The sequence below is a fragment of the Pleurodeles waltl genome, chromosome 12, assembly GCF_031143425.1.
Source record: "Pleurodeles waltl isolate 20211129_DDA chromosome 12, aPleWal1.hap1.20221129, whole genome shotgun sequence".
NCBI classification, from domain to species: Eukaryota; Metazoa; Chordata; class Amphibia; order Caudata; family Salamandridae; genus Pleurodeles; species Pleurodeles waltl.
The window spans coordinates 586,258,098-586,270,882 of record NC_090451.1 but is presented as its reverse complement, the minus strand read 5'-3'; the positions used below and the strand labels follow the sequence as shown (position 1 = coordinate 586,270,882).

The 12,785-nt window shown below is 45.9% G+C and overlaps 1 protein-coding gene across 2 annotated transcripts in view; it reads right to left on the bottom strand.

Annotated features, from left to right (window-relative positions):
• Positions 1–12,785, bottom strand: part of HASPIN (histone H3 associated protein kinase) — an 854,350-nt gene that overhangs the window by 414,712 nt on the left and 426,853 nt on the right. For both annotated transcript variants that reach the window (XM_069217741.1, XM_069217740.1), the window contains exon 9: positions 3,418–3,503. In XM_069217741.1, the coding sequence (XP_069073842.1) occupies positions 3,418–3,503 (86 nt within the window). The remainder of the gene's footprint in view (positions 1–3,417; positions 3,504–12,785) is intronic.

Below are 12,785 nucleotides of genomic sequence, written 5' to 3'. Positions count from 1 at the left end.
GGACTCCTCTCCTGGCGACGAGCGTGCTTCTTGGAACACAGAGGGTGGGCCCCATCGACACAGACTGTCCTGAGGTCCAGCTGTCGCAATTTGGAGGAGGTAAGACCTTGCCTTCCCCCAGAACGACGGTACCCCGGTGCACCTCGTTTTCCTCACCTACTGAGGCCTCTGTGCATTACTTGCAAACTTCCTTCGTGCATAGCCTGGTCCAGGTCCCCAGCACTCTATCCTAAGACGCTCAACTCGCCGAGTTGTTCTCTGCGGCGTGGGACCTTCCTCTGTGTTCTGCTGCACCAACTGCAATTTGCACCTCCTTTGTCCCCGTGTCCTGGGACTCCCGTGGGTGCCATCTGGTGCTCTAAGGGCTCTCTGAAGTGCTGAGAGCCCCCTCTCTTCCACCTCACACAGAGTTGAGAGCTCCTGGTTCCAGATAGCGCCTAGTTGATGCAAAATGTGACTTTGCCGGAACCAAGGCTTGTTGGAGGAATCCAGCACCAAAACTCACCTGCATCCAACTTCACGACGTTAGACATCCTTTGCATCATGCAGGAACCCGCTGACATATTTCTAGGGTGCATTTCTGCAGTCGTTGTCCAACCAGGGACTCTTCTTTTCCACCCTCTTCTGGGTTGGCAGGGACTCCTGGAACTTCCTGGAACTTCTTTCGACTTCTGGACTTGGTCTCCTTCCTTTCAAGTTCTTCAGGTCTAGGAATCCACTGTTAGTTATTTGCAGACTTGGTTCTTGCAATAATTCCAATCATGAGGTGTAGTGTGTGTCCTAAGGAAACTTGCAGTACTTTACACCTGCTTTTCTGGGCTCTGGGGAGAGGTAATTTACTTACCTTTACTGTATTCTTACTCTCCCAGCGATTCTGCACACACTACACTTGTCTAGGGGGGAATTCGGGATTTGCATTCCACTTTCTTAGTATATGCTTTGTGTTGCCCCTAGACCTATTTTCTCCCATTGTGTTCTAAAGCATTTCCTATTGTTTGCACTATCCTATGTCTAATTACTTGCCCTATTTTGGTGTCTAGTGTATATATTGTGTATAATAATTACCTCCAGAAGGAGTATTGTCTCGAAGATATTTTTGGTAACTCGGAGTATTGTCTTTACTTGTGTGTAAATACTGTGTAACTATAAGTGGTATTGCATGAACTTTGCATGTCTCCTAGTTCAGCCTAAGCTGCTCTGCTATAGTTACCTCTATCAGTCTAAGCCACTAGAAGACTACTACTTCACTAATAAGGGATAACTGGACCTGGTATAAGGTGTAAGTACCCAAGGTACACACTACAAACCTCCTACAGATGGGTATATGGAAGTACACATCTTTCCACACGGTAGGCCCGAAAAGGCCTGAGTCAAGCGCACGCGGCCAAAAGGGCAAAATCTATATGCAGACGGTACTATTGGTTCGAGGCTAAATGGAGCATGATCGAAACAATACCAACAATTAAATTCGTTTTCTAAGGTTTCCTATGCGAAATCTCAGAGTGAGAGGAAACACATTCGAACCACACAGTGGAAAGAAAACAATATAACAATGGAGTTAATGCCCATGCACTTTGTAACGAGAGGAGGAGTCACTCGATCCCGTAAACTTGAAAAGACTTCTTCGAAGAAAAACAACTTGTAACACTCCGAGCCCAACACTAGATGTTGGAAAGATATGCATAGCATGTGTATCTGCAGCTGCACATGCCATCGAACATATATATATATATATATATATATATATACACACACACACACACACACACTGACACAAGACATACATAAACAAACCTGCATTCCATTATATCATTCCTAGTGGTCTCTTAAATCAGAAGCAACAGCACAGAAATTATTTCATGAAGGTTCAGTTCATTCCACAGATCTACTAGAGATCCCTCTCAGATAACTGCTCTGAATGACCTTCATCAAGCTGAGAGATGCGCCTTTAAAATGCACATTTGCATATATACTTTTGCTTACATAAATCATTTAAACTTGTTCCCCCTAGGATACATTAATTTGCCAAAGCTCGTTTGTGATGAGTCAAAATTACAGGGGTCAATACATTCTAAAAACTCAATAAATAAGCATTATGAAAAAATATTTCCTGAAGTTGAAATTCCACAAGTGGTTACTAGAGGTCCCTCTCAAGTCAGATACAAGACCTCCACATGTCAATCAGAAAACCTGAGGAAGTGTGGCTTCAGCCTAGAAATTTGCAGATAAACTCCAGCTACTCTAATGATTTGTGTTCATTTTCTTGTAGGCTATGTAAATATACCAAAACTGGTTTTATAGTGAGGAAACGACCCTACCATAGATGGGGACTAGCAGTCACTGGGAAATATTAGTGTTTATAATGTTCCATTTTTAGGGCACTATTTGTTTTAGACATACATACACATGTGCAAGGGAAAAATGCAGTCACTCAAAGTGAAGACACCCAATGGCTGGAATGGGCTTGTCCGTTTATCTGTACTTTGCTCAGTGGTGGGAGAGTGCATAATCTGATTGCCATCTCGACAGACCAATGGTGAAATAGTACTGGGTGGAAATATAAAAAAAAAATATATATATATATATATATAGTGTGTGTGTGTGTGTGTGCGTGAGCGCACGTGTGTGTGCGTGTGTGATAATGTTTTCCAAAACATAAGGCTTTCGAAATAGTCTTTAGGCCAGACCGAAAAATCATGTTTGTTTGACTTTCTCCAATAACTTGTTCAAGATCAGGTATGCACAATCTACTCATGGTGCTCCAGGACTTTACTGGGATATGCTAAAACTCTGATTTAACAATCACTGAAAATGGTAGGTGCTGATGAGGGAAGACAACATTTGTAGGAAAGTATATTCCGGAGGGAGGGGGGAGGCTGGAGGGCACACACTGTAGACATAATACTAGTAACTTAAACACATGTGGTAGCTGCTTGTAGTATTTAGAAAATGATTTCCAAAACTGAAGTTAGCTACAAAGGCCAAAAAAGGAATAATAAAATAAAAATTGAACGCTCAACCCCAAAAAAAGTACATAACAGTCATTGCAGGAAACCCTAGCAGAAGACAGTGCACTTTACAAATACACATGGCAGTCCTCAAATGCATGGAACAGTTGGGCAGATGTGGTAAGTGATAGGCCTAAACATATGAGGAAATGCGATCCACAATGTGCAGGAGAACCGCAATTTAAGTAGCGAGTTCAAGTTCCAATACAAACCGAAACAATTGCTGTAGGCTGAGAACACAAGTGAGAAAAATATGCAAAATTTCTTTCTGGGGTCACTTGAAGAGTCACTTATCAAGAGAAACTGAATAGCATATTTAAATCTGTTCATTTTTGATCTCAGATACCACCGTTAAAAACTTAAGTAATGCTGATTACGATACAGTAGCAGATTGGTGGGTCAAACTTACTTGGAAATTATGATTTCAGGAAGTATCTCCCCAAAGCTTTTTTGAACCTCACCATTCACTTTCTTGCTGCCCTCGATGGGGATTATCTGCAAGAACAAATTGAACATGGAAGTTACGCTACATTGCTGCTTCTTCTGTGCACCAAATTGAAGAGTATGAGCAAATATCATTACTATTAAGAACAAAGCAGTCCCTTTCTCAGACGTGCAGACCTAAACACACACACAGAGGATCAAACCACAAAGAAAATCAAAGTTTCTCTAACACAAATTAAGTACCAGTTACTGCAAGAAAGTGCCACTGTTAGCACCGTTACCCCACCACTTTTTGCCTAATATTGATGCCAACTTTGATCGAAAGTGTGCTGGGATTCTGCTAACCAGGCCCCTGCTCCAGTGTTCTTTCCCAAAAATGGTACCTTTGTTTCCACAATTGGCACAACCCTACCACACAGTTAAGTCCCTTGTAAAAGGTACCCATGGAAACCAAGGGCCTTATGGCCAGGGAAGGTCTCTAAGGGCTGCAGCATGTATTATGCCACCGTAGGGGACCCCTCACCAAGCACATGAACACTGCCTCGCAGCTTGGTGGGGAGATAAAAGAAAGTCGACATGGCATCCCTCCCAGGGTGCCATGCCCACAAACCACTGCTTGTAACATAAATAAATCACCCCTCTAGCAGGCCTTACAGCCCTAAGGCGGGGTGCACTATACCACAGGTAAGGGCACAGCTGCATGAGTAATATGCCCCCACAGTGTCTAAGTCCATTCTTAGACATTGTAAGTGCAGTGTAGCCATATTGAGTATATGCTCTGGGAGGTTGTCATTACGAACTCCACAGCTCCATAATGGCTTCACTGAATACTGGGAAGTTTTGTATCAAACTTCTCAGCACAATAAACTCACATTGATGCCACTGTGGGATTTATTGAAAAATGCACACACAGAGCATCTTAGAGATGCCTTCTGTATGCTACCCAAACTGCTATTGTAGGACTGATCGGTCTGTGCCACCCTGACACTTTCAGACAAGTTTCTGACCACATGGGGTGAGAGCTACTGTGCACTGTGGTCAGAAATGCCTGTCCCCCACACACAGGAACTGTAACACCTAGCGGTGAGCCTCAAAGGCTCAAGCCTCAGATTACAATGCCCCAGGGCACTCCAGCTACTGGAGCTGCCCGCCACCCAGGCAAATCCCCACTCTTGGCAGCAAGTCTGCCAGGAAAATTAGGGAAAAAAAGGAAGAGGGACCAACCCAGCCAGGACCACCCCTAAGGAGTCCAGAGCTGAGGTGACCCCCCCCCCCCCCTCCCCCCTCCCCCCTGAAGAATCCTCCATCTTGGTTTGGAGGACAGGGACCAAAAGGATTAGGTTTGTGACCCCCCCCTCCCCAAAGTGAGTGGGCACAAGGAGGGAGTAGCCACCCTCAGGGACAGTAGCTACTCCCCTCTGACCCCTAAAACGCCCCTAAATCTAGGATTTAAGGGCCTCACTGAAACCAGCTCACCAGATTCCTATCACCTAACAAGAAGAAGAAGGACTGCTTAGCTGAAACCCCAGCAGAGTAGGAAGACAACTAATTTGGCCCCAGCCCTACCGGCCTGTCTCATGCTTCAAAGAACTTGGAAAAGAACAGCAACGCATCCAGCGGGACCAGCGACCTCTGACAAGCTCCAGAGGACTGCCCTGCACCCAAATGGACCAAGAACTCCTGTGGACAGTGGCACTGTCCAAGAAGAAACCAACAACCAAGGACTCCCACCTCATTTTGAATGCGTGAGTCCTAACCACTCTGCAGCCGACATCTACGTCCAGGTGGTCCAACCAGATACAGAGGATTCCCAGGCGATTCCGAGCAAGTGGCAAGTGCCCACCCTGGGTTGACCTCCTCACGACGATATCCAATGCCAAAGACGTCAAAGGAACCACTGCACCTGCAGCCCCCAGGCCTTGGCGAAATCGACACAAGGTGCAGCCACGTTCAGTAGGCGGCCCTCCTCCCTGTCCAACTGGTGGTGTGCCTGAGACACCTCCCTGGACCTCGCCTGCACCTTCTGAGTGACCCCTGGGGTCCCCCCCATAGAACAGCAATGGAAAACAGAAGTCCTGTTTGCACTGTGCACCCTGCCGCCCCAGTGCCACTGAGGGTGTGAGTTTGGTGTCTACTTGTGGCCCCTCCATTGCTCCTCCAATCCCCCCTGCTCTGCCCTCCGAGTCGCGGGCACTTACCTGCAGGCAGACCTGATTCTGAGTACCCCCTGTCTCCATAGGAGCCCACAATAAAATTGCTCATCTGACTTCTGCACCCGGCCGGACCCATGTTGCTGGTGGTGGGTGTTTGAGGTTAACATAGACCCCAACTGGTGGACTTCCAAAAATCCGGAGACTGAAACTGTAAGTGTGGTACTTACATGCAAATCGAACTACCATTTCTTCAGCCCTGAAACCGTTTCAGAAAATTGCTCTGTGCCCATTTTTAAAACAGTTTTTTGCCAAGAATTCAAAAACTGTAAAACGTATTGATTTCAAACAAAGTACTATTGATACATGTGTGAAATACAAATCTATTTAAGTACTTACCTGCAAGTTCAATCTTGTGGTTCTAAAAATAAAGAAAATATATTTTTCCTATATAAAAACATTGGTCTGGAGTTAAGTCATGTGTGTGTGGTTCTCCTATTGTCTGTGTGTGTACAACAAATGCTCTGCACTACCCTCTGATAAGCCTAACTGCTCGACCATACTACCACAAAAAAAGAGCATTAGTATTATCTACTTTAGCCTCTGTTAAGCCTCTGGGGAACCGCTAGACTCTCTGCATACTATATCTCATTTTGATACAGTATATACAAAGCCAGCTTCCTACACACATTTACTCCAGTAAAGTCAGTAATCTTTCCAACTCACTTAACCGTCTTTCTCCCGCTGAGGGGACCAGAGCAGCTTTCAAAGTAATGAGAAGTAAGGTTTGGACTAAATTGTCTCACTGTTGTGCTTGCTCAGTGGCTTTTAGCTTCCAACCAGAAAAGGAAAACATATTTGAGTAGAAAAGAAGGAAGGAGGCCTCTGGACAGGCATGCATCCTATCGTCCATGGGCATCCAACTCCCAATGCGCAAAGCCTTTGACCTGATGCAGAAGGGTAAGTAGGTGGCTGACCCCTGCTGCGCATGTCTGTTTACTGTGCACAGCAGAGAGTGACATGCAGCGTCTGCTCCATGGTGCAGTCTACCTTCGACAGACAACCAAGTCGCCACTGCGGACATAGGTAAGGTTTTTGTCAACTTTTTTATTTCTTCATTTTTACAACTTTTATCAAATTTTCCTGTATTTTTTTTTAAGATGGCCCTTTATTGCATGAGAGATACCTTTTAATTCAACTCCGGGCAAAAATAATTTTGTTACAGTAGTCACTGCAACTGGCAGTCTTTGTGCGTTTCCATTTGCTGTTGGACATCTTGAGACAGAATTACTCTTCCTCCTCTCTCTGCCGCTTCTACATCCGCATATAGGAGAATTCATTTGGGTGCATGGCTTGTAAATGTTTCCTCATGTCACTGGTCTGAAATGTGTATAATCACAAGATCCCCTCTTTGCAGCAGCTTCTGATATAGACTACATGTGAGTTTCTGGGCATTCATTTTTTTCAGCTTTGCTGGGTAGGAAACAAATGCCACACCAGTTACCTCCTCATAGGGTGAGTGACAGAAGGAGCCCTTAAAGTTGAAACAACCACTACAACATACTCATCCTACTGCTTTTTGTCTTGCTCCAGAGGTCTGAGATGTAATTTCAATCATCAAAAGGAAAATGGTGTCCTCCAACAGATGGAATCTATATCTCAGGCAGGGGTTATTAACTTGCAGTCTGTGACACCTAGTCAGGGCGACTACAACAGTTTAGAACATTAGCAAATTAATAAAGTTTATATAAATGAATAAGCAAAATTAAAAATGTTACATTTCAAAATGTTCTGTTAATTTGAAGGAATTTGAGAATGCAGGTTAAAAATTAAGTTTGTATAATTGGCTTGATTCCTGGGAGTAGCACAAGTACAGCAAGCAGTATGGACAGTGGGTATCCTCAACTGAAGCACTGACAAAATGAGCATGCATTAGGAGTTTAAAGACCTTCAGATCCTCTGCAGCGCTCATAAAAAAATGCTACTTTGTTGCGGTACCCTCAGACATTGGGAATGCTGATCTTCCTTTAACGTCACATCAACTCCAGAAATAAGGTGGATAGATCCCATAAATGTTTACAAAGTTCAGTTTCATAAGAAGCCAAACTCATTTTTATTGTGTTAGGCTGGAGGGGTTCTAAGATGACCTGACATTACGAACCGTAGCCATACATTTCACACTTTCAATGTTTTAAGACTTTTTAAAAGTCGCATGAGTGAGTGAAGGTGCATGTAGATAAACAATAACAGACAGCATGAAACTTAGAAAGTGACTGAAAAGGATTGTACCATCTTAGTTGCCTGCTCAGTCTGGTCATCGTCCAGACCCGGCATGCACCTCACCACAGGCAGACAATCTGGGATGCACATTGCCTAAGGACGTGCAAAAGCACTGTACTCCATACTTGCACACGGCCAACACAATGGCTTTCTTCCATGCACAATGGAGGTGGTCGGAAATCCTATCTATGCCCTGCACCCCACTCTTAGCAGATTTGACTATTAGTGCACAAAGTCTTTGCCTGTACACCTCAGGGGATGGGGCACAGTGCCTGGCCTCTAGACAGACCCTGTGCACCAACTGCAGCGGGAGTGGGATGTAGAGCCTGGCATACACCCAAGTCCTGAACACTATGGGTGTCCAATCACGGCTACATATTACTTCAGCCATGCATAGTCAGAGGGCCACAATGACTAGCCTGTGGCTAAGCTACCCACACCACTTCCACCACTGTCACTTACACGCCACGGATCATAACCTTCACAAGTCTGCCACTGGAGTAGTGCAGAGAGCATGCGTCTGGTGCACTGGGCTCATGCTCAATAGCAAGGGCAGCCAACCTGCAGTGCAGATTGGTTGATTAGTGCAAAGCAATATCTACACAGAAAGAAGGACATCATTCCAGTGCAAAATAACAAGTTGCTTACCTTTGTTAATGTCTTATCTGATAGCTGTGGCTAAATTATCCTAGTGGCAGGTTCCTTACCTTAGAATATACCCCAGGCAACAGACTGGATTGAGAAAAGCTTTAGCAGTACCTTTGTGCACCGGCCTGTGGTACTGATCAGTTTAGCACCAGATGTGACGTGGCAATACAACCCCAGCATGCTCACATCAGTTTTTTTTAACATGTCTCTCTCTACATCAAGATGCTGATTGACCAGTCTGCAGAAACTAAGGGGCTACATGACCTTTTTTGGAAGGAAAATAGATTAACAGGGAGGTGTGGTAAGGAATCTGTGGCTAGTTAGATTCTCTATCAGATAAGGCATTACTGAAGGTAAGTAACTTGTCCATCTGACAGGCATTTAGCCATAGATTCCTTACCTTAGAATAGATACCAAAGCAATAACTCCCTGGTGGTGGGTCTGCAAACTGGTTCAGGCCAACAAACTCCTGGAGGACCGAACAGGAAAAGTGCCCATCTCAACAGACCTGACTGCCAAGGCAGTAGTGTTTGTTGAATGCATGCAAGGATCCCCATGTAGCCGTTTGACAAGTCCAGGACAAGGACTCCACAAACTAATGCTTCAGTCGCAGCTTTGGCTCTGGTGGAATGAACCCAACAGACTTAACAAGCTTGCTTCTTGGCAAATACGTAGCAGATCTTTATGCAGGCTACATTCCATCCAGAGATAACCCATTTCTACACTGCTTTCCCTTCACTCCAGTGAATCCAACAAAGAGCTAATTGTCCACCCATTATTCTTTGGTGCAACTGATGTTAAACACGCTTGTTTAATTCCCAAACGGTGGAGTCTCTCCTCTACCTTGGAGGGGTGAGGTGGAGCAAAGACTGTAGTCAGCATGATGCTTTGGCCGTTTTCGAAAGGTGTCAGTACCTTTGGAAAAAAAGAGACATGGGTGAGAGAACCAGTTTGTCTGTACAAAAGGTTAAAAGAGAGTGTCTGCAACTCACTGATCATATTGACCAGTGTGATGGCCATCCAGAATACTGTCTTGATGTCAGAAGTCCTACGGGAAAACTATGCATAGGTTCAAAGGATAAACACATTAAAAAATAAATTTTGGTCCTATTGGAGCTAAATGAAAGGTTAGGGGGTGACATCTCTTTTCTGAAAAGTCTTGATCATGTCTTAGCAGGAGACTTGGACCTTAGAGTTTTGATCCAGCAAACCACAAAAAAAAAGCAGAGATGGCTGAAAATTACCCCCTAATTGTGACCAGAGCAAGGCCTTGCCAGGCTAAAGTTGAAACAAATAAACACCTGCCAACGTTGCAAAAAGAGGGACAACATGTTTTTCAGTGCACCAAGCCAGAATCTTGTAGAAAATGCAGATGTATATGGTCTTTGTAGACAGGGGCCTGGCAGCCAAGATGACTTCACATATTTCAGGAGGGAGATTGAAGGCTCTCACCTGTCACCACTCAATCTCCATGAATGAATGTGGAGCACATGCAGGTTTGGGTGCAGAACCCCGCCCTGCTGCTGCGACAGGAGATCCTCCCAAAAGGGCAGCCAGATTGGAGGATCAATGCTTATGAGCTCACAATATCATACTCTTTGTGCCCAATGCGGTGCCACAAGGATGACTAGAGCTCGGTCTGTCCTGATTTTTTTTTGAGAACTCAGGGCAGGAGTGGTGTTGGTGGAAAGTCGTAAAGGAGTCCTGAGCCCCACTCGAGATGAAATATGTCTCTGAGCGAGAGCCACCTTACAAACTCCAACCAACGTGCACAAGTGTTGACATTGCGCACCTTCAGCAGTGGTAAATAGATCTAACCAAGTTTCTTTCCAGTCGTATATGAGACCGTGCATCACCTCCAATTAATTGTAGATGCCATTTGTGATCCACGAGTCATCGAGTTCCGAGGTTATTTGCCCTGGCATTCAGAGTCCCCAGGTGTTACACGGCAAGGAAAATATCCTGACAGTACAGCCACATCCAGAGGCGCAGGGCCTCCTGGTGCACTACCCTGTTTGTTGCAGTACAACATGGTGGTGGTGGTGTTGTCTGTGAAGACCTCAACCAGCCTTCCCCTGAAGGAAGGGACAAAGGCTTTCAATGTCAAGCGAATCAATCTTAACTCCTAAGAAGTTGATGTGGAGCTGGACCTTAAGTGGAGGCCAGAATCCTTTGGTCTCCTCCTCTCCCAAATGGCCTCCCCAACCCAAAAGTGACACATCTGTCACCACTGTGGGATCTAGGTGTGGAAGAGAAAGGGCTTTGCTGCTGACCCAATCACACTTCCTGAGCCACCACTGCAAGTCTTCTGCAGTTCCCTTCGATATCTGGACCAGGTCAGAGAGATTCCCTTGACACGGCACCCATTGGGACTTCAGATCCCATTGCAGGGCCCCCATATGCCAGCAGGCATGTTTCACCACCTGAATGTAAGAGGCCAAGAGACATAGCAGCTTCACAATCAGTTATGCTGAAATCCAGGATAAAGGCTGAAACATCGGTATCATAGCCTAAATATCCTGTACTTGCTGCTCCGAAGGATAGGGGCAGAATTGGCTTCAGCATAGATGGAGTCAGGGGTGACATTGGCATGTTAATTAATAGTGAACCCCTGTGAATACAGGACTCCCCCCATAGTCTGGAAGTGGGTGACTGCTAGGGGTGAGCCCACCTTCAATAGTCAAACATCGAGAAAGGGGGAACTAGAACCCCTGACCTCCGCAGATGGAATGCGACCACCGCCATCACTTTTGCGAACACCTGAGGAGCGCTGGTGAGGCCAAAAGAGAGCACAGTGAACTGAAAGTGCTGTGGCCTACTGAGCCGCAGTTAACATTTGTGGGGTGGTAGGACCGGAATATAGAATTATGCATCCTGCAAATCAGTGCTACCATCCAGTTTCCGTGGTCCAGGGAAAACAGGACATGAGCTAACATGAAATTTTTTATTTCTCTTCCTTCAGAAAGTAGTTTAGAGGGTGCAGATCTAGAAGAGGACGGAGGCCTCTGTCCTTCTTAGGCACCAGAGTGTAGTGGGAATAACAGCCACAAAACACTTCTGATGTTACCATCCTCTCAAGGGCCACCCTTTGGCCAAAAGAGCCAGTACTTCCTGATGCAACAGGGAGAGATGATTCTCCATCAGTCAATCTGAGGACAATGGCCTGGGTGGGGAAGTTTCTGTGAATGCCAGGGCATAACACTATGGAGCACCCTCGTGTCCATAGTTTTAGATGGCCAGGTTAGATGGTGCTGCATCCTTCTGCTAAGTGGGTGCTCTTGATGTTGTGATGGCGTTTTAAACAGGTTTCGAGGCTGTGGCTACCTGGGGGGAGGACTAGGCAGATCTCCGACTTTGGGTGCCACGAAGCTTGCGGAAGCCACGGCTACAAACGGACTGGGGAATCTGTAAGCTATGTGACTGGTGGAAATGGATGCACCCAGTAGCCTCTAGCATAGCCACAAAAGGAGTAGAGGAGGTTGGTGTGGGCCCCTTGGAGTGTCCCAACAATCAGGTGATGGCCTTGCTGTCTTTGAAGAAATCAAGGGCAGAATCTGCCTCGTCTTGGAACAGGCGTGTGTCATTAAAGAGCAGATCATAAGGTATGCATGGATATATCCAGGGAAGCCAGTTGATCCCAATCCGGCTTGATGACGGAGAGTCACTGATGAAGAAATCTACCCAGCGAGTATGTTGTGTTCAGTCGACAGCGTATCATGAACTTTGCTACAACCCTGCCATTGGCAATAGCCAGGGTAAGGACAGCTCAGGACTCCTCCAAGTCCATGGGCAGCACTTGCGCAGCCCAGTCCCACATTGTATAGGTGTACCAGCTCAAGAGGCACATGGTTTTCACGGACCGCAACTGAAGAGAAAATCCTCTCAAATTTCCTTAACAGGTGGCCTGTTAGGGAGCTCTGCAGAATTAACCTTGAAAGTTGAGGCCTGCGCAACGAGGCTCTCAGGGATAGAGTGATGGGTGAGGATAGCTAGCTCTACAGGAGTTAGATGGTGGTGACAGTAGATCTTCATGTGCACAGGACAGCCTGTGAAGGGCCTGGCCCAAAACCTGAGCAAGACATCAGTGAGGGCTTCATTGAAAGGGAAGAGGGGTTCCCTGGGGATACCCTGGTTTGATGCACCTCAGTCAAGACAGTGGTCTTGACTGCAAGTGAGGGCAGCATACGGTCCAATACCTCAGACACTCTCCGCAGTACTCTGATAAAGAAGCCCCCTTCTCCAAAGCCACACTAGG